The sequence below is a fragment of the Vanellus vanellus genome, assembly GCF_965231255.1.
Source record: "Vanellus vanellus genome assembly, chromosome: 5".
Taxonomy (NCBI): Eukaryota; Metazoa; Chordata; class Aves; order Charadriiformes; family Charadriidae; genus Vanellus; species Vanellus vanellus.
The window spans coordinates 2,444,831-2,466,975 of record NC_138910.1 but is presented as its reverse complement, the minus strand read 5'-3'; the positions used below and the strand labels follow the sequence as shown (position 1 = coordinate 2,466,975).

The 22,145-nt window shown below is 42.5% G+C and overlaps 2 protein-coding genes across 2 annotated transcripts in view; both read left to right on the top strand.

Annotated features, from left to right (window-relative positions):
* The first annotated feature begins 450 nt into the window (after window positions 1-450).
* TNFAIP6 (TNF alpha induced protein 6) lies at window positions 451-13,833 on the top strand. Its single transcript, XM_082484086.1, has 6 exons — window positions 451-600; window positions 6,819-6,956; window positions 8,291-8,452; window positions 11,204-11,432; window positions 12,423-12,463; window positions 13,550-13,833. Exons 1-6 carry the CDS (start codon window positions 507-509, stop codon window positions 13,711-13,713), a joined length of 828 nt encoding a protein of 275 aa, XP_082340212.1. The 5' UTR covers window positions 451-506; the 3' UTR covers window positions 13,714-13,833.
* Window positions 13,834-16,707: 2,874 nt separating this feature from the next.
* The window catches only part of RIF1 (replication timing regulatory factor 1), a gene marked incomplete at its 5' end in the record, with an annotated part of 34,794 nt that continues 29,356 nt past the window's right edge, over window positions 16,708-22,145 (top strand). Inside the window, 5 exons of the mRNA XM_082483842.1 lie at window positions 16,708-16,814; window positions 18,200-18,278; window positions 18,975-19,071; window positions 21,324-21,454; window positions 21,896-21,990. Of these exons, the coding sequence (XP_082339968.1) occupies window positions 16,708-16,814; window positions 18,200-18,278; window positions 18,975-19,071; window positions 21,324-21,454; window positions 21,896-21,990 (509 nt within the window). The remainder of the gene's footprint in view (window positions 16,815-18,199; window positions 18,279-18,974; window positions 19,072-21,323; window positions 21,455-21,895; window positions 21,991-22,145) is intronic.

Here is a 22,145-nt window from a genome sequence, read left to right as displayed (position 1 = left end):
CTTACATTTTTTCATTGATTGGGTCACTGTGAAATTAAATCCAAATTATATACGAAAGAACAGAATGCTTAAATGGGAGTGAGAGGTAGTATGTGTGGTTCTCTTTGGTCCTGTAAATGGTGTGACTAGAAACACTATAAGCAGATAGACTGGTTATTAGTTTTATTGTTTTATGGAATTTGAAGACAGTGAGTGCTGAAGAATGAACAGACTTTGGCTTGAAAAGTGTTCATGTGTGCTGCAGTAGTGAGGGATAGAATGGTTTCTTGGACACGCTGGGAATCAAGAGAGCCAAAAGTGAGTCACATGGACGACTGCAGACATCACATTTAATTGTGTAATAATACTACAGCAAGCACAATTGGAGCAGGCTTGCTGACCTCACAGCTGAAAGCACTATTTAAGATCTGGCTTCCAGATGTTCCAATAGGATCTAGCCAGCAGCTAGCAGAGGTTACCCTGAGTGTTTTAACAGGGAATATTTACAGCCTAATAGTTCGGGAGAGATGATTGCACTAATTTTCTTTTCTGCCCTGCTGTGGGACAAGGCTCAAGCATGGGGATTCAAGGACGGAGTGCTGCATAACTCCATTTGGTTAGGTAAGAAATAATTTAATCATGAATGTTTTGCTGCAAAAGTCACTGTGTTTGCCTAACCGTATAAAAATGAACACCTAACGGTACAAAATTGAGCCATGCATTAATGTTAGCAAAACCCTTTGGTTATTTTATCATTTTAACTGAGTAGTGACTTTAAGTTTTGCCCTTGGGAGCTTACTATTTTTACTATTTCTCTGAAGTGCAGGGAAAAGTAGTTATGGAATATTTCATCTGAATGTATTTTCCTACAGCATGAGGTAAAGTGAAAACAGCGTTAAAGAGTAGTTGCTTCTCATGAAGGAAAACGCGTATGAAAAGAAACATTTGGCAAAGGAATGAATTACTTTCTGCATGAACATACTTCAAATGCCTGGGGTCCTACATATGAAACTAAATGATCTGGAAATAATAGTGATAATATTTCCTAGGTTTCTAGGAAAGTACAGAAATGTATATGTTTTGGCTGTTGGTTTGTTCACATCATTAAACAGTGGAGAGAAGATTACAAAAGGGCTATAGAAGATGCTGCGGGAATAGTTTCTTACACTTCAACTGGGTTTAAATAGCTCTTAAAGTTCTTTTATAGATCTTTATAATTGTCCAATACAACAGAAAAAGATATTCAGAATATAGTCACATAAAGGATGCCAAAACAAAAACATGCACTGAGTGCTCCCATTTATAGACACATATTTACAAACTCCTTTATCCTCTCTAGAATGTTATGTATTTCTTTAAGGATTCTAAGGCACTCCTGGAGCCGGTACACGTTTCTGTTGTGTGTAGATGTTTCATGAGGGATTGTGGCCACGCTCTATTAGCCGGTGCAGCAACCACGTGACTCCGGTCCCTTCTCAGAGGATCATGTAAACTAACAGGAACATAAATGAGAAGGAGAAGTGATCTATATTGTTTTCCATTTGACTGAACGTTTTTAATGACTTCTCTTTCCTTCTAAACTTGGAGCACGCCTGCTGTGTCCCATAGTTGCTGAAGGCGCTCAGGTGGGGGAGAGCTGAGGGAGGACAGCTTGGCAGCTTCAAGCACCACCTCAAGGGGCTGCGATCCAAAAAAATGATGACAGAGAAGAGGTTTGTGTGAGAAATTAGTGAAGTTTGTATTCACAGTATCACAGTATGCTAGGGATTGGAAGGGACCTCAAAAGATCATCTAGTCCAACCCCCCTGTCGGAGCAGGAACACCTAGATGAGGTTGCACAGGAAGGCGTCCAGGCGAGTTTTGAATGTCTCCAGAGAAGGAGACTCCACAACCTCCCTGGGCAGCCTGTTCCAGTGCTCTGTCACCCTCACTGAGAAGAAGTTTCTTCTCAAATTTAAGTGGAACCTCTTGTGTTCCAGCTTGAATCCATTACCCCTTGTCCTATCATTGGTTGCTACTGAGAAGAGCCTGGCTCCATTCTTGGCTGGAATAACAGGAAGGAGACACAGAAGATAAGTAGGATTTAGGCTGTGTTAAGCCCTGATAGCAGGGGCAGAGGAGCTGAATTTGGTACAGGCTGTGATGGGTATTCTCGTATAGAAGGGACGTGGTGGCAGCAATGAGCAAAGGGGCTTGCTGAGTCAGGCCCCTCTTTTTCTGTAGCCGGTACAGGCTGTCCCCGCACAAGTGACGAGTACGTGGCCATGCACAGGTCCTGTCTGTGGTTGAACCATTCATTGTGTTGAACCATTGAACTGTGCTCCCTGACACAGTTTTGCTCTCAGCCAGCCAGTGGTTTTCTAGAGAGTACTCCAGTGCAGCGCCCTGGAGAGCCGGGCCACGGGCTGTCCCTGGGTGAGACCACCCCGATGCCAGGGAAGAGAGCTCAGGCCCACACCATGCCACTTGCACTCATGGCCCAAGAATGGGTCCTGGGTGGTTTATTTGCCAATATTGGCATATCCACAACTGCTGCCACCTTGGATGTTGCCTTTAGGGGCTTCTGTAGCATAAATGTAAATTTGTGATAACAGTGATCAGTTGAGCAGTTTTATGAATTGAAGTCAATTTGAAGAAAAAAAATCCATTTCTTTAAAATGAAGAAACAGAGAGTTAACTGGAATGCATAATAAAATTATGTTTTGCTGCACCTTTAGCATTTACCATGAGAGCAAATAAAAATAAACTGTGAGGTAAAAACTTATGACTTGCTCTAAATAAACAAACACATGCAAAATCTGGAAGTGTGACACTTTGAAATAACCACTCTGCTTTCTTATCTCCAGGACTCTGTTGAAGCTCCTTTAGAAATGCACCATCTAGTGTAACTACAGCAGTACAATTGTTGAAACAAACCTCAAAATGCAGTTAATTGAATTACCAATGGAATTCAGTGACATTATATATAAATTAAGAAAAACTCGGCAAAATCACAGCCATGTGATTTATGCATCTTTGTATTTTAAAAAAATAGTGTAATTGAACAGTAAAACAAGTAACCCCAATCTCATACTCACTATGCAGGAGCATTAAAGCAAGACCCTGTCCCCTGAATAAAGGCTAGGAATGCCCAGTGACATCTGAGCTTTGCTTATCTCCTCTTCTTCTGATAAAGCACTATAAAGACTAAATTGAAAATGAGGAGAGTTTTGCATTTTACCTTTCTTCCTCAAGAAATCATTACCACAAATATGAAAACTTCAATTAATGCCAGTCTAGAAATGCTCATGTCTTTTACTTTTTTTCTTGTTACAAAGCATCTTTTGTTTTCTCAGGAAGCACGCAGTCCTGCTGCCACTGACGGTATCGCCTTCCTGTTAGTGTCTTTCTTGTGTGAATGGAATTTTATTGCTGCTCATTTTTGACACAAGCATATTATAACCAAAGGTTTATTGTAAACTGATGAGAGGATCGGAGTGGTCTTGCCTAAGTATACTCATGCATTTATTTGAGTGCCAGTTCTTAGCACCATGAAGCAGGTTTCCCAGAACAGCTGCTCCGCTTCTCGTGTTCCGAATTTCGTCCCTGTTCCCACACTGTGTGTCAGTGTGGTTTAGGGACCATACCTACCCCATTTGGTGCAGTACTCTGAGTATGACCGTGCGTTAGCAGAGGCCCATGCCAGTAACTACGTGGCCATCCTCTGCTTAAAAGTTAAATATTTATTTTTATTTAGTATTTAGTATTTAGCATTTAGCATTTGTGCCATGCATGTTGAGGGAACTGTATTAGGCCAAATCTCATTCTTATTGTGTTCGTGCAGAAGAGGTTGGCTACATATTACCATCTCCTACTGCTGTGGGTGAGTAGAGGGTCATTGTCCTTGCAGGATCCTGCTGTCTCTGGACTTCGAGGAGAGATTTTAAGAAATGTGAGTTGGCAGAAACGTGTCCTGTCAGCTATGTAGCCCATGATCTTTTGAGTAAGAACCAAAGAAGAAAAGTGAGAGGAGAAATCCCTGAGAGAACAGTCCCATTATGCAGGTTTCCAGTCAAAGAAAGGAAGAACTTTGCTGAAAGTTCTCACTGTTGTCCAGGAAGAGATTTCAAGCAGGTCAGATAAAGAGAGCAGCCAACAAGCAGAATCCCCCATCAGAGAAGGTGCTGAGCTGAGGCTGGGACGCGTCGTACCCTGTAGTGCTGGGCCCATGGTACTTGATCGGTGTGCATTTACAGTGGTAGGCATGCGCTTGTGCTTGCAAGTAAAAACAAAATTTCATGCAGGTTTATCTACATGGCCATGATATCGCCTCCATAAAGACTAATAGTGTGTGTGTTCAGGTATGACTGTGAATATGTGTATGTTTGTATATACATATACAGACACATAAATATGTAAATGCATATTAATAGTTAATAAGTACGATGCTTCGACCTAGGTCTGGTTTTGCTGATGCGATTTATCTTTCTGCACAGCCCCTAATGGAATTAAAAGGGAGGGGAAAAAATGCCTGTGAAAGATCTGATCAGTTAATTAGGCTATATTAGGGAATACTGTATCATTAAACTGTGATACGCCAAGCCAGCAGCAAATCTCAAAGCTTGGTGGAGGACGTGTGTGTGGTCTATCTTTCCAAAGGCTACTTTTGTCATGTTACAAAGGAATAACAGAGATGCAGATGGGTGATTGCTCTCAGCAGGGTGACGCCACCCACCAAGACGTTGCCCGAAGACTCGGTGATGCTGCTGTTGGTAGAGCAGCCCTTGCAAGAACTGTGGAGAGCAGATTTTTCCAGCAATATTCTGAAAAATGTGATGCCTGTCCACAGGGACATTTTGGCATCAAGAAGTGGGGGTAGATACCTTTCGAGGGATAAGATTTGAAAACAATATTGCCACATGAAAAAGCCAGAAGAACAACTAAAAATGAGACGATTTTACTGTCAGCTCCAAGAGTGATGAGTGCAAGCAGTGGCGATTCTCCACAAATCCCTGGTGGTACATCCAGCAGCAGTTCCAGGGGAGGAACAGGGAAGGAACAGGGTGGGTCTTGCAAAGGTGGCTGCCGGAGCGATGGGGGGCTTTTACCAGCAGACATCACTGACCATAAACTTTAATACTGCTCTTGCTTTGGCTCTGACTGGTCACCTTTGCAAAGGTACCAAACCTTAGAATTCAGCTGCCCCTTCCTCTTTGACTCGGTGTAGGTGGGGCAGCTCAGCTAACCCCGAGGACTACAGTCTGTGTTTTTCAATTTGCCTTTCAGTTAATTTCCCTGTGAGCTGCAGTGATCAGTAACATCAGTTCCAGGTTGTCCCCTGGGTGCGCAGTGAGGCGAAATGGTGCGCTCTTTTCTGTAGCACTCGGATTTTCAATTCAGGCATATGAATCCAGTACAATGATACCGTAAAGAAGCAGTGAGTGGACTTAGGTTAGACATGATAGACTATTGAGTGAATGAAAAATGATACTTCCTATGAATAAATTTTTAATTAAAATAGATTTTTTTTTTTAATATAGCATACGATTATTCCACAGCTGTTAGTTGTGACTCTTCTTCACAACAGAACTGGCTTATTTGGAAAGATTTTTCCAGGGAATATATGTTATCCCGTGCCCATGCCAGTGACATTCCCAGTGATGTTACAGAAAGCAGCTCTCAGTCTTCTGAGACTATTGTCAGCAGTATCATTTACTTCACTGGGCGCCAGGCCAGTGACTGTGGGTCCAAAAACTACATTGGCAAACGTCATTCTCTGCCTAATAAGGGTTCTCACCATTGCTAACCACAATTCAGTGGTGACCATGTTTTTTTTTTAAAAATATCCTAACCTAGCCAAAACTACTGACTCTAAGTATGTCCCTAGAAAAGACATTCTTTTTTTCCCATGGTACAAATAACTACTGTAAAAAATGCTTCCTGTTTCACATCTTTTTTCAGTCATGTTGACTAGTGATAGCTACAGACAGCCATTTCTCTCAGATTATACTAAATATAATAAACATCTAAACAAAAATGCCATTCATATTAGGGATGCAGATCGGTTCTGAGACAGATTTCCATACATATGGCATCAGACAAGTGAAACATGAAAAGATTATACGACTTTTAGTAGTACTGACAGTTTCTAGGTTTCCCTGGAAAGCTGCTTTATATTTTACTTGCAACAGTAAAGAAAAAAATAATGAAGAAAGTGTATTAATTTTCTGTGCAGCCAAAATGTCAGCCAGCAATCGTTCTGGTCCTGCCCTTTGTGACACAAGCTCAGATATTTTTACTTCACATTTTTACTCCCTGCAGTTTCTGCCTCTCTTCTGTCCAAGTAGCTCTGATTTAACTTCTCTGGAGATTCAAAACAAAGCTCTGATTCATCTTACAAAAGCACTTAAAGTTACATCCAAGAGTGTGCTGTGATAGCAATCCAGAAGGAGCTTCCCCTGAGTCAGATAGGATGCACGGAACTAGTGATGCTGACACCAGCCGATCGTTCCCATAACTACTGCCTTCTGAGTAGTCCTAGGGGAGTCCTTCCCTGCGTTTGTTGATTTTCTGTTGTTCAAAAACTCAATAAGCTCTGACTGGCTCTGTTGTTCAAAACTTCTCCCAAAGAAAAAACATACCTTTGGGTTGCAAAAACATGTCTTTGTGTTGGGAGGGACATATTTTCCTGACGCTTTCCAAGTGGCACAGCCACTAGCTGAACATTTTGTTTCTCGTCTCACCTGGCCAGTAGCCCAACTTGCAGGTCTTGGGGAAACTGGTGGGGGTGGTGAGAGCACCGCAGGGGGTGGGCCAGCTGGGATACAATACTGAAATCACTTATTGCTTTGGTCCCACAGAACGAGCAGCTGGAGTGTATCACAGGGAGTCACGCTCTGGGAAGTACCAGCTCACCTATGCAGAAGCAAAAGCAGTCTGTGAATACGAGGGAGGACATCTAGCCACGTATCAGCAGCTGGAGGCGGCAAGAAAAATAGGTTTGAAAAAAATCATGGCTGTTTGCTTTTCACATCGCTTATTCATAACGTTGCCAGTCTTGTATTTTCACGAACGCTATGAACTCTGGGACTGGGAGACTTGTAAACTCCCTGGATTTTTGCCCAAGTCGCATGCAATTTCCCCCCTCAGTAGCAGAGCATGACTGCACGACCTACAGCGCTGTCAGGGATAACATCTGCACACAGTGCTACGCATCCCCCTGAGCTTTGGGTGCAGCGCAGTCCCGGAACCAGCAGCACCCAGCAGAGAGCCGTCTGGCTGAGCTGGGAAGCAATGGTACCTCCCCAGATACAGCACCTGGGGGCTTCAGGGGAAGGCGTTTGTCCCCAGGGAGCTTCCATAGTAAATGTGCACTGCTATTTTTCATCTCACCAGTCAAGATGTTGTCATAATGCTTATTCCAGCCATATCTGCTCTGAGAGAGAGAGAGTGGCGTGCTGGGAGTGAAAAGCGGAGCTGAGTGAGGGCTCTACTGTATTTCTATCTGATTCCTAATAAGAAATTATTAATCCATTCAGAGCATTGGAAAAACAATGGAAAATATCCTCCACTCTAGAAATTTGCAGGCTATGCCGTTGAGTCAGAAGCTGGCTCTCAGCACCAGCACACATGTAAAAAGGGTACTTTTGTCTCTTCTGAGTAGCTCATAGTCCAAGGGCGCCACAAATATGTTCCAGTTTGTCTGGATGAAAACATTGAATTGGTCTCTATCAGACAGTAAATAACACTGCATTCTTTGGCTATTGTTTTTAAGTTCTCAGCCACAAAATGCATTAACAGGATTGTTTTGTTTAGCAAGAAATACTTGAGGCATTTCAGGTATTTAAATTTAAATTGAAAGTATTTTAAGTAAAAACTTTGTTTTCTTAGCTGTCTTTTGTATGTAGTATTTTATTCACTCTCAGAACTTAATGCTGCAAGCTCTTGAGATATGATTGAGCCAACTTGTATGACTTCAAAAGGGAAACAAAGAACACATATAACTCATCCAATACGTAATTTGATTACAAATGCTGGTACAGCACTTAAAACTCACTACCCGGGAAAATATATAGTCCATCTGCATTTGATTTTTGTTTTCAAATGAAGAACTAATAATCATATTGTGGAGAACACAATACAATTTTAATATTCTGTGTTCACAATTATCCTCTCAAAGCACTGTTCTTTCCTGTAGTTCAATTTCTGTTAGGCCAATTACACCCAAGTCATTGATCAGCTTGAGTAAGACTTTCCTTACTTGAATAAAAAGCAGAGAGCCTTGCCTAGGACTGCTTTCTCTCATCCATGTCGCATTTTGTGCCTGTTGCAGGTTTCCATGTGTGTGCTGCTGGCTGGATGGCAAAGGGCCGAGTTGGTTATCCCATAGTGAAAGCCGGAGCCAACTGCGGCTTTGGAAAAACTGGTATTGTTGATTACGGGATTCGCCTCAACAGAAGCGAGAGATGGGATGCCTACTGCTACAACCCTAATGGTGTGTTTAAAAACAACCCATTGCTCTTCGGGTCTAAGATTATGACCGCACGCCATGCTATCTGGCTGTGCAAAGGCACGCCAGCTCTGCTTGAGTTAGCTTCAGTACCATAAATACACTGTCTGAGGAGGGGGGCATATTGATACAAATTTATTTGGAGCCTTACACCAAGCCCCCTCTGCCATTACCTATAGCTGATCTGGCTCGCTCAGCGCTCAGTGTCTCTGCACTGCGTTGTACCATACATAACTGGGCCTAAGCAAAGTCCTTTCAGAAACTAAAAATATAGTCATATGCTGTTGTTGATTAAAAAGGTAAGTAATATTTCCAATGTGATGTGTGAATGTCTCGTTTTCTGTAAGAGTGTTCACATTTAGCCTACAATTTCATTTAAATAACTAATCTGAGGTGGTTAACATGGGAACCATTTTCTAGATAATATGCCTGTAAACAGGCTAAATTTAGTGTTAACCCTTATTCCTTCTTTCTTGTGCCTGAGATAGAACAACTTTTGAAAATGCATGCCGTGTCTGGGACTGAAACATCTGACAGATCCAGCTGCCAGCAGTCCCGTGTGTGTGTGCGTGTGTGCACGTGTGACTTGCTGGAGAAAAGTGGGTCTCCACATGGTTCAGACATGATTGATGAGACTCCACCAGATACGGGACATGTCTCGTTCACTGCACTGCAGATGACTGCAATATTGACACGGCCGCTGTTTCAGTTTAGCTTGCTATCACTTTATATAGCAGGGAAGACAGACAAAGTAGGCACCAAGAAAAGCGAAGCTTAACTATCACAGAATCACAGAATCACAGAATTATCAGAGTTGGAAGGGACCTCTAGAGATCATCTAGTCCAACTCCCCTGCTAAAGCAGGATTGCCCAGAGCACATTACTCAGGACTGCATCCAGGCGGGTCTTGAAAATCTCCAGGGAAGGGGACTCCACAACCTCCCTGGGCAGCCTGTGCCAGTGCTCTGTCACCCGAACCGTAAAGAAGTGTTTCCGTGTATTTGAACGGAACTTCCTGTGTTCTAACTTGTGCCCATTGCCCCTCGTCCTGTCACTGGGAACCATTGAAAAGAGCCTGGCTCCATCCTCCTTCAGCCCACCCTTTAGATACTTGTATGCCATAATAAGGTCTCCCCTCAGCCTTCTCTTCTCCAGGCTAAAGAGTCCCAGCTCTCTCAGCCTTTCCTCATAAGGCAGATGCTCCAAGCCCTTCATCATCTTAGTTGCCCTTTGCTGGACTCGCTCCAGCAGTTCCCTGTCCCTCTTGAACTGGGGAGCCCCAAACTGGACACAGTATTGCAGTTGTGGCCTCACCAGTGCAGAGTAGAGGGGGAGAATGACCTCCCTCGACCTACTGGCCACACTCTTCCCTCTATGTGCACCGCTTGGCTCTCCTACGACTCCAAGTGTACTACCCTGCCTGGCAGAGCCAAAATTTGGAGTTGTTCGTGACGTCATTACAGCTGTGCACATTTTGTTTGTGCTCAGAGGGTTTGAGTTTGTTTATGTTAGCAGTGCAGTTGTTAATCAAATAGCTCTGTGGGGCGGGGGACGTTCACAGATGTTCAGCGTACAAAGAGAACTGCAAGAGAGACTACTGCATTCGTTATTACTGCATGTAAGCTTTCGGCCCGACTTTCTCCTTTGTCAGCCCTCAACTCTGGGCTGAGAGGTAGTTACTTTCCAAATGTACTGTTTGGTCAGAGGACAAAAGGAAACCAGAACTGCCAACACTCAGCAGCCTGAGTCACCCCCATAAAGGATATGTGTTCACGCTTGATGGACAGTCTGCTACAAAGCCTGGCGGAGTTGTCCGCTTGCAGGTGGGAGACAAGTAGCCAGGGGGAACAAAGACAAATCTCTGATTGAATTGAGCCTGTGCTCTTCTCTAGGATGCTAAAGATGTCAAGAGGGACCTGTGAAACTGTTTTCGTGTTTGAAATCTACATCCAACCTAGCAATGAGCTGGAGCTGAAAAGTACAGGACTTGTGGACAATGTGCATTTGAAGAGGGTTTATCACACTATCCAGCTTAAGGCTCCTAACTCAGGAACCCTGAATCACCCTTAGAAAGTACCTCCTTCTCCTCCAGGTCTGAACTCAGGCAACTATGACAAATCCTAAAGTCAGGCCATGTAAGGTCCCCAAGTTTGTTTGTCCCACTATCAGGGAGCTGGTAAAGTTCAAATGGTCACTGAATCAAACTGGAATCAGTGTTTTTTGTCCCAAAGGAGACATTCCAAAGGGAGTGAAGAGCTGCAGCAATAACAGGAATACAATGCAATGTGTGTGATCACTAGCCTTTGTGAGTTTTCTTGTGGAACACACACTTTGAAGAGGTTATTTAAGAAGAAAGGATAAAAGAAACTGAATGCCAGGGTGACTTGCAAGTACAGCTGTAAAGCTTACAGTTTGACATAGCCAGAAACCTCAAATGCCTTTTACATAAAACACTTAGCTCTGGCCCAAAGTCCACTGAAGTCAATGAAAGCTTTTCCTCTGAATTCAGTGAGTTTTGCATCACGCCTCTTGTTTCCAAAGTGTTCACTCCCAAAAGCTAGCAATGACTGACATTTCTTGTGAATGCTGAGTGCTTAAATATATGAAAAGTGCTATCACGCTGGGTGTTCCGATGTGATTTTCTACGGATCTGCTGGGTCAAAGTGCATGAAGATTTAAACCATAGCCATATCCAGAATGAATACTTAAGCTCTGATGTTTTTATTTTTCTCTTAGGAAAAGAATGTGGTGGAGTCTTCACAGATTCAAAACATGTTTTTAAGTCACCGGGCTACCCAAATGAGTATGAAAATGAGCAAATTTGCTACTGGCATATTAGAGTAAAGTATGGACAACGTATTCATCTACAGTTTCTAGAGTTTGATGTCGAAGATGACACTGCTTGTATGGCTGATTTCTTGGAAATCTATGATAGCTATGATGATATCAATGGCTTTGTGGGCAGGTAAAGCAATTCCAGCTTTAATATGCAAATAATCAAATGATTTAACTTTTTTCCCCCAAAACATTACTTCAGAAGAACACTGTATTGCCTTATCCAATTACCACCTCTGTAGCAATAGAACTTATTGTTCCTGGCAATTTACTTTACTTTCATTAACACAGGCCTGTAAAGTGTTTCAGAGAATTTCGCTTTGCCCCTTTCTGCTTTGTTAAATTACATGAAAGAAAGCTGCAAGACTTTTTAGTTAGCTGTTTATCTTAATTCTCTGTCATTTTACAGGAACAACTCTTGACAATCTCAAACAGCATCTTGTATTTGCTTTAATTGAAAGGAGAGGGGCAAACTGTTAGCAAAAATGTATTTAATTTAAATTACTATTTGCTTCAGAAGTACAATACTTTCTAACAAAATCAGAAGTGTTATATATCATCTCTCTTCTAGATTTCGTTTCCCTCTTTGCTTAATTTTCACTTTCTTTTCCTTGATGCATCTTTTTGTTTGTCCTTTAGCAGTCATATTTTCATATGAAATACCTCAATTTTCCAGTAAACCAGAAAAAGTGATAAAAACACTTCCCAATTCCTGACGCTTTTCACATCCTCTCTACAAATCATGTATAGCAAAGCAAGGATATAGTCCATTTGTTTTGTCTTTACAGATAAATTTGACAATGTTCTTCCTTGGCCTTGGGCCATTGTTCTTTTCCTCAATGCCTTGTCAAATTGCTCTTTTTCTTGTTTTGCATCATTTACTTCCTGCATATATTGAAAAATGTTTCCTGCATTTCCGTCCCCCCCTGACCTAACTATAAGATAATGACAAAAATTCTTTAGGCGATTACTGCGTACCTATAACCAATTTAGCCCCAGGAGCCACAGCTCCAAAGGAGAGTACAGCCTGCGAGCCACCATCCCGTGCAGGTCCCTGTATAGCGCGGGTATGGCATATTTGCTGGATCATTTAGTAATGACCATTTATATCTTTTTCCAGGTTTTGTGGAGATGAGTTGCCAGATGATATCATTAGTACAGGTAATATATTTGCACTCTTCATGGTTAAAAAAAAAATCAGCCAAAATCACCTTTTGTCCCTACTTTCTAATAATATATCGTTAAGATGGCCAAAGACACAATCTCTGCTTCATGTCATAAACTGCTATTCAAAACTGCCAGCGTGCTCTTTCATCAATGCAATTCTAAATAAACATAGAGGAAAAAAAAAAGCCCAGTTAGCAGATAACCAGGGTGCATCCTGCTGGCCTTACAGAGGTAGTACACCTACACGCGGTGCAGAGCTTTCGTTCAGCGGATCTGCAATCGGTAACCGAGCCCTACCCGTGCACACAATCTTCATGCACCAATTTTTCCCATTTCAAGAGCAAGGATTGCGAGAACAGTTCCAAAGCCTGTTATAGACATTATTCTGTGTGTATGCTTAAACAGCAGGTCGAGGTCTGATTACATGTCAATCAAAACCACTTTTACCCGTCTTTGCTCAAGTGTCGTGAAGTCGCTGTAGCGCAGATGTCACGCCAGCTCCCTGTGCAAGGATGTAGCCACGTTTCCCAGGATAGTCTATGGATAGTCTGTGCAGAAACTCACATTACCATGCTCCAGCTACTGCTGTAATCAGCAGAAAGAGAACAGCAAAGTTGAATTGTGCCATCCCTGATCTCCCTGTTTACATGGTCCTGGTGGAGACGAACAGATGACACTTATGGGGCAGCGATGTAGCAGCCTCGCCCCTGTGTCACCTAGAGATCCATGAGTCCATGAGGCTCTATGCCAGATGTGGCTCACACAGGAAGCGTGACATTTCACAGGTAGAGTGAAGCACAGCAGCATTTTAAAGAACGGGAAATGCTTTGCAGAAAGCACTGGGTACAGCAAAACTTTATCAACTTCTGGGCTCTGCAAACAAAGACAACTGATGAAAATCTGCCTGGTTTTCCGTGGGGACAATGGAACTAGAATCCTCCCAGGCCACAGCTGGGAAGTAGACAGACCAGGTGGATTGCTCTAAGGATCTTGGAAGCAAGCAAGAAAGAGCACTTTAAAAATAACTCTGAAATATGCCACCCAAAAACCTAACCTTTGTTTTTCTTTTTCTTGTCCCAGGCAATGTTATGACCTTGAAGTTTTTGACAGATGCCTCAGTGACTGCTGGTGGTTTTCAAATTAGATACATTACTATGGATACACCCTTAAAGTCAAATGATGGAAAGAATACAACATCCCAAGGAAAAACAAACTTCTTATCTGGGAAATTTGGTATTATGTGAGCAGAATAACAAGATACACTCGCGAAGAGACATGTTTTAGAACCCAATTCAGATACTTGTTTCTTCAGATAACACATTTTCTTCATATCTTTCCAACTTTTTATTTTCTGCTTTTATATAAGTTTTGTTAATAAAGTATACTAGGAAATAAATTATAAAATATACTTACATGAATAATAGAAGACTATTTTTACATTACAAGTACTGTAAAAATCTGAAAAGTTCACTGTTACCAAAGATTTTAAAATTATTTTTCTATATTAACTATTCCTTCTCCTCATTTCTTGCACCATTTGAACAAACTTTTTGTGGGACCTTTTCAATTATTTTTAAATGTAATATGCTGTTCTATCCTTATTTTTGTTTAGAATAAGCTTATTTTTAAGATACATAAATTCATCTTGTGGGTGGCCTAGCAGCCACCCATGTAATTGAAGTCATAAGATTGGGAAGCAGCATGAACAGCACAGAATCAATTATATTATCATCATCATAATTTTGCTGTGAGATGAATCAGAAACTACTCAATGAATTTTGTCAGGTTTTCCTCATCCAGAGAAGAGATGTTCAAGTCCTTTTACTTCTCTGATTTCACTTAGTAAAGAATCAAACGAAAGACGGTAATAAAACTGGTGAGGTGAAGCACCAGAAGGAATCGCTAACCAAGTGACGGCAAATCCGTTCAGAAGATACTGTCGAGATGCTGTATGTTGTTTACACGGGTTTTAAGACGACTGTACTATTTTGAATTGATGAACATAAATCCTTCTCCATATGTTTTTAACTTCAGTTTAAATTCCTCAGTCTGAAGCAGCATTAAAGCTACCTCTGTTTTAATTGTGTCCTGAGTTGCCAATGAATTATTTTCATTTCTTGAGAACTTTTCAGACTTTGAAGCATTTTTCTTGATTTAAAGCGGTAAATAAGTTTTAAGAGTTTCTTTTGCTCTGCATGTTTTCCTGACGCCAGATCTGCTGAAGTCTAATGCCCACTGAGAATCTTCCTGTGAATTATTTTTTGTTTCGAGCATTGTGAATTCCTCAGATGGAGTTTTGCACAGGAGGAGGAGAATGTTAAGCAAGTAAGACGGATCTTTGCTTTATTTATTCCAATTCTTGGTTCTTTACATTTATTTATTCTTTGAGCTTTTATTGTTATAATTTCATCAGGAATACGATCCTGCTTCCCAGCTATACTGGAGAACAATGTTGCAGCTTGCACTGCAGCTTCTCTCCCTGTCATTTCCAAGACTTTATTCATGCTTTATATAATGCTATTATTTCCTGTGAGCGCCAGGAAACAAAGTTCGTATCACTGGGTTTAATGGGATCAAGCCACACCTAAAACCTACTGGTGCTTTTTAATCCTGCCATCGGGTGGACTGACTAAACCTGTTAAAATCTTCCTGTTACAAAATGTCATTCCAGTTCTCCAAGATGACCAAAAGTGTTTGTTAATAAAGAAAACATGTGAAGAGAACAGTTAACATTTTGTTTATGACCTAGGGTGGGTTTTTTTGTTGGTTTTGGCTTTTTTTTTGTTTCTTTAATTGAGAAGCCACAGGTCTTGAACTGGTATGGATCAGAACCAAGGGGTGTACAGGGCATGTCTGCCTGTCTGGGAACCCCCATAGGGCCGGAGGGGTGATGCTGTTTGGGGAAAAGTTTTTTTCCAGGACAGGCGCTCCTGCCAAGCATCTCCAACACCACTATGAAGCCCTGTGGGTGACTAAGAAAGCATCAGCCATTAACGTTACTGCTCAGGCCTATCTCTATCCCTGATAAAATGGGTTTCTCCACACTTCAGATTTGTGGCCACTGCTGTTATTTCACATTACACCCACAAATGCCCTGAGGTAATTCACCACGCATCCATCACTTGTTCCCTCTTGGTGGTTTTATGGCGACATGAGATATACTGTGCACTGCCAGGCACTAACGTCTCCCACCCGGAGACAACGGCAGCGGATGTTGGGCAGCGTGTGGTGCTGCAGCCATGGCCGGGAGCAAAGACCCCGGGCACTCGCTGTTGTGCTCATATTTCCCTGCCATTCAGAAATCCAGCACCTACTTGGAAACCAAAAAAAACAACTGGAAATGGTTGTGGGTACACATTCCACAGTGCTGACCCACATATTCGGGTCTGAAGGCATTCCAGGTTTATGCAGGCAGGTTTCTGTGGAGCTGGAGCTCCACTCCAACTGCTGAACAGCTCTGGGAGGTCTACAGATTATTTTCCAGTCACAAATAAATGATTTGGCTTGAGAGGTGGACCCATGCCAGACTCATGAAGCTAAACATGGCCAAGTGCAAGGTCCTGCACATGGGCCAGGGCAATCCCAAGCACAAATACAGGCCAGGCAGAGAATGGCTGGAGAGCAGCCCTGAGGAGAAGGACTTGGGGGTGGTGGTGCATGAGAAGCTCACCATGAGCCGGCAATGTGCGCTGGCAGCCCAGCGAGCCCCCAGCACCCCGGGCTGCATCCCCCGCAGCGTGGCCAGCAGGGCGAGGGGGGATTGTGCCCCTCTGCTCCCCTCTGGTGGGTGGAACGAGATGGTCTTTAAAGTCCTTTCCAACCCAAACCGTTCCATGAGTCTATGAGTCAATGATTTGCAGTGTGAAGGGGCTCCTGGGAGGGCCGCACGCGCACAGCCAAGGAAGGGCGCGAGCGGCTGCCTGAGGAGACAGACAGACAGCCCCTCGCGCCCCTCTCCACCAATCGGCGACGAGGGGCGGTGCCCACCGGGGGCGGTGCCCGCCAGGCGCGGGAAACGATCCATCGCTCCGCGCTCCGCCGCGCGCGGAGGGAATGCCTGGTGCCGTTCGATGTCCTCCGGTTCGGCCGTCGGCCCCGCCTCTCCTCGCTCTCCATTGGCTGAGCCGGCGCAGCCCGGGCTCGCGCGGCGCCAGTCCCGCCTGCCGCCATCTTAGCCTGGGGGACGGCTGGGCTCGGGGCTGGCGGCACCGGGCTGCCCGGTCTCCGCCCGCCGCACCATGAGCGCTCCTGCCGCCTGCCCCAACCTGCAGCCCCTGCTGGAGACCCTGGAGGACCCGGCTGCTCCGCCGGGGGACCTCACCGACGCGCATCTCACTATCGCCAAGTGAGTGCGGGCCGGGGCCGCCTTCCCCCGGCATCGTGAGGGGAGCGGGGAGGCCCGCGCTGCCTGAGGGGACGGCGGCCGCCCTCGGCCTGTGTGGTTCCCCGCCAGCGGGGGGGGGCGGCGGTGTGCAGGGCCGGCCCGCGTGGCCCGGGCCGCGGCACGGGAGAGGGACGCCCGGATATGCGCTGCTGCTGCTGCGGCGGGGCAGGGAGGGAGGTCTCTGTCCGGCCTGAAATTCGGGCGGTGGGGAGGGCTGCAGGGCTTGGGGCTGCGTGGCCGTTGGCTGGAGATCGCGGGAAACCTGTCGGCATGGAGCCGGGGGAAGGCGGGAGTCTTCTGGGTGTCTGCTCATCCCAGAACCTCTCCTACGTTTCCTGGGGCAAGGCGGAGATGGGCGAAGGAATGTTGGGAAATAATAACTTTTTTCCCTACTGAAAGAAGACTTCCATTTCGTTTATGTGATTAGAAGGGTTAGGTTTGTTGTGTTTTTCGTGTTTTTGAATGATTGTGTCTTCCCTTAATTGCGTTTCTTTCTGGAAGGTACTTCTTACCCATGAGGTTCTACTTTTACCTGGATCTCTCGAATTCGTTAGCGTATATATTCAGAGGCATTATCTCTTTCCATCGGTATCTCCCTTGAGTTCCTGCCTTTCAGTTTTGTAGTAACTTTTAAAGGTCTAGCTGCTTAGATATCAGTGATACTGATCACACTATAAGATTTTACAAGCTTCCAGTAATTGATAAAAAAAAATAGTCTAACTTAAAGATAGTATTAAGCAGCAACTGATTTCTCAGGTTGTCTTCTGGGTGATTGCACTTAGTATGGTTGGGTTTTGCTGTGTGAAACGGATCAGTTAAAGATATACTTATCCTATAAAACGTTTCTGTATGGGTGTTCTCTGGATATAGGCAAAGTAATCGCTGCTAGTTGTCAAACCAGAATTTTCCTGGAGTGGGGAACTTGCATTCTAGAACTGCTTTTGAGTGCTTTTTAAGCTCTTATATTTCTGTGGAAAGTATCTGTAATTTTCAGCAGTCATTTAGAGTTTGCATATTAACTTCTAATGTTTTTATAAAAGTTGATAAAATGTGAAAACCTGTCAATGTTTTTTACAAACCTACAAAATGGGTCATTAGTTATTTCACTTTTTCTGATATACTAGGACTCATGTACTTTATAGTATGGTATTTTACTGATATGTCAGACCAACTGTGGTGACTGGCATTTTTGCTCTATAACTTCTTCACTGTCGTGTTTTTAGCTTTCTAAGGAAAGAAATGGTTCTGTACTAGATAATGAATCGTGTATTAGAAGTTAAAAGGTATGTCAGTTATAACATGTTTAACCTGTGAATATTGCTTGTTTTCCCTTCTGCTCCTTAAAGTCGCTTGACGGGTGAGGAAGGCAAAGAATTTGCTGCAGATGTCGGAAGACACTTTCCTCAACTTTGCAAAGTATTTAAGGTATGTCTTTCCCATTCAATTTTCTGCACTTCAGTGAACAAAGGTATGTTTAGGTGGTCAAGGTCAGTGGCCATTGTAAGACCTGAATTCCAATTCATTTAATAAGAATTGAAGCTAGGGACATAGCAGTAAGGGTTTGTTGGAAAAATGTATCTCCCATGTTACTAGAAATTACAACAGAAAAAATAAAAGACAGGATCTTGTATATGTTCAGGCAGTGTTACGCTGTCAAATCTGATCTTTCAGCCAGAAGAGATATAACGTGTTCTGCCTGCCTTTAGAAACACTTCAGAGAATTGGAATATGCAGTAAATGCCAATAAATTTTTTATTTAAGATTAATGTAAAGACTATTCTTAGCCATCTTTTTTTCCTGTCTGTTTTAGATGTTTAAAAACAATTAGAGAGTGAAGTACATAGCAAGTACGTTACAAGACGTAAAGAACTTTGGATGTTTAGAACTTAATTCAGTAAAGATATCTAAATTACAGAGAGCAAAAACATCTTCAGAACCTCAAACTGTTTTATTGATTTGGAGTGCATGTAATCGGGGAGGGTTTCCTACATGGGTGCATTTTTCATCAAGTGTTTGTTTTTGACAGCTCTTGCTTCATTAAGAAGTGTTGATACCAAGACAATACTTCACAGCTACTTCTGTAAACTGAGACATTTATGTATATGTTTTTTTTTTTTTCAGGCACACATTTCTAGTCAAAACTCAGAGCTAAGTAATGCAGCATTACAGGCATTAGGTTTCTGCGTTTTTAATTCAACTATTACATCTGAATTATCTGGTAAGCAAATCAGTGTGGATGCTGGTAATGTGTGCGTGTATATGTATATCTGAGTTCTTTCTTTGTCTTTGTTAGTGTATGCTTTAATTTTGACAAAGTTTACACTTCCCAAGTGGTGCAGTGGTTTTGTCTCTAGCATGAGCAGTGTGATTAGTTCACTAATTCTGTCTTGTACAAAAAAATTGTCATTTTTTTTTTTTTCATGCTCTTGTACTGTTTTACTAACTTCTAGTTTCACTAAATGCTTTTTTAGCAGTTAGGTACTGTAATTAGTTTTGTGGAATTAGTAATAAAAAAATATGTCCAGGTGGAAAAAGAATGAAGAATGCTTTTTTGTTTGTGGAATTTGGGTATGCGTAGTAGTGGGTTTTGGTGTTTTCCAGCCTTGACCTGGTGATTCCTGGTTGTTATATTAAATCATAGATTGGTTTTGGTTGGAAGGGACCTTTAAAAGTCATCTAGTCCAATCCCAAATATTTTGCTGGTAAATAATTGATATTAAACTAATTTAAAGTAATCCAAAATCATATGACCTGCATTCCTAGAAAGTGCCAAATACCTTTAATGAAAGGTTGTGCTGCTGAGAACTTGAGGCTCTGCATCAAGGTAAAACACTGGATTTTGTTAATAGGGGAGAGCTAATGTCCAAGCTGATCCTCATGAGATACCTGTTACACGTTCTAGGGGTCAGGCATATATAACATGACCAGAAGCTGCTCAGTGTCAGCTGTCTGTGGGTGTGTGTCAGATCGGTTGTGTGGTGGTGGAAGGCGGTTAAGCTAAGGTTCCCTTCTGTGGGCACAGAAGGAAATGTATTGTGATCTGGCTGTTGTGTGGTGCCTTGATGGTGCCGGAGTCTATAGTGACTCTTCAAATGGTAGTAACAAATGACATACTGTCAATTATTCTTTCTTTTTCTTCTGAGGAGTGTTAAATACTCTTTGGCAAATGCTCTGAAATGACCTTTATTAGAGAGAAACTTAACCTCGGGCAAGACTGAACAAAATCATATATGTGGATGTGCAGAGAGCATTTTTTCATGTGACTGCCATTCTGTTTATTGAAATCGGTTCTTTCGGTTCTTCTACTCAGTTTTTCAGTGTGACTTACTTTCCTATTATACATAATGTAGCCTGATTTCCTGTGAGAATGAGGCATCTGTTTTAATGTCTGTGTGGTCCTTTTCGTTTCCTCCATAACTCTTTTTTTAACCAGTTGATAAATTACATTCAGTTTTGTTAGAGAATGTCAGATTTCAAAAATAAAGTCCTGAAAACAGTGGAGAGTTAGGGAGGGAGGACAAAGAGCATACTTTTGTACTGTTGATTGAGGAAAGGAGCGTATGTGAGTTTGTTTCTCTGATAGTGAGATTGTTTACCTCCAAAGCCCAAATTAGTAAGAAACCAGGCTTCATTAGCTTTGAATTTTAAAGGAATGCATGACTTCTCCATCTCTCTTTCTGGTTGCATAAGTCCTATGTTAGTCTTACTCTTTTTTTATGTAATAAGCTTGCTGTTACCTCAGCTACAGATTTGCCACCCTCTTCATTGCTAAAGCCTTTTGTAGACCCTGAGATGAATTCATGTATGTCACTATTGCGGTGAAATTGACTCAACACAGTGCTCCAAAATTCACTGGAAATCCAAGAAATTTCAAATAATTAGATATTTAATCTTTAGCTCTAGTGTTTTTAGGTAAAATTGTCTTCTAATTTTATGGTTTTGTGGTTCCTTATAAAGGTAATACAGATGTACTACATTAATAGTATCTGTATATTAATACATTTTGAGCTTTTTTGCTAGTTTATTTTGATAGGAATTTCCAAACGTTGCCAAAAAGTACCATTTAAGACATTAAACTATGTCCATTGGGGTTTCATAGAATCATAGAATGGTTAGAGTTGGAAGACGGCTTGAAGATCATCTAGTTACAACCCCCCCCCGCCCCTGCCCTGGGCAGGGCCACCTCCCCCCAGCCCAGGTTGCTCCAAGCCCCGTCCAACCCGGCCTTGAACACCTCCGGGGATGGGGCAGCCACAGCTTCTCTGGGCAACCTGTGCCAGGGGCTCACCACCCGCACAGGAAAGAACTTCTTCCCAATATCTCATCTAAATCTCCTCTCTTTCAGTTTAAAACAACTTCTAGTTGAATGGATCTTTAATAATGTTAACTGAGCAAAATGACCCCAAACTTGCTAAGAAGCTGATTAGAAATGCCTGAACAGAATTTGAGGGCTGTGCATTCTGTTTTCAGCAACTGAAATACGAGACTTGCTTTTAACGGTGAACAGTGTTGCTATAAAAACTTCAGACAAAAACACTCGCACTCGGGCACTTTGGGTGATCTCTAAGCAGGCGTTTCCTTCTGAAATCGTTAAAAAGGAGGTAAGTGTCTTTGCTTTTCTTTGTGCATGGCCTGATTTCCCAGGGAGATAAGACTTGTGCAATCTCTTGGTCACCACTCAGTAGCTTTTGAATCTGAAGATTGTTTTCCATCAAATTTGACAGCCAAGTATAGGGTCTAAGTTCTTGGAAAAATTGTAAGGGCAGCTACAGAGGGAAGAGAGCCAACAAATTATTGCTTCTCTTGAGAGAGAAGCTGCAATGTGAGCAATTCTGCTAGAACAGGGGAGCAGCATACGGGAGAAATCGTGAGAATACTCCAGTTTGGTCAGTCTTGCTCAGTTTGCTCTAATGTTAGGACTAGACCCAGTGTAGTCCAAACATAGGGCACAGTCCTGGGAAACAAAACTTAATAATTCCAGCTCCTCGTGGAAATATTTGTATTTAGGTGCTCATTCTAATGTTGTCCTCTTATTTCCTTAGGTGTCCACTATTATTTCTACCTTGGAAACAATACTTACTAAAGGAGATGTACAGTCTATGGTGGTTGAATATGAAGCACTAAATGTTATTATACGGTATGTGCACTGCAATTTTGTTAAAATAGATGCTTGTTTTTTTCGGTAAACTATTGAAAGAACATCTTAGTGTCACTAAGTATTCTAAAGAAAATTTTTTTGAAAGCTCTTTAAATTGTTCAACATTTTCAATGCTGTTCTTTCTACTGAGTTGT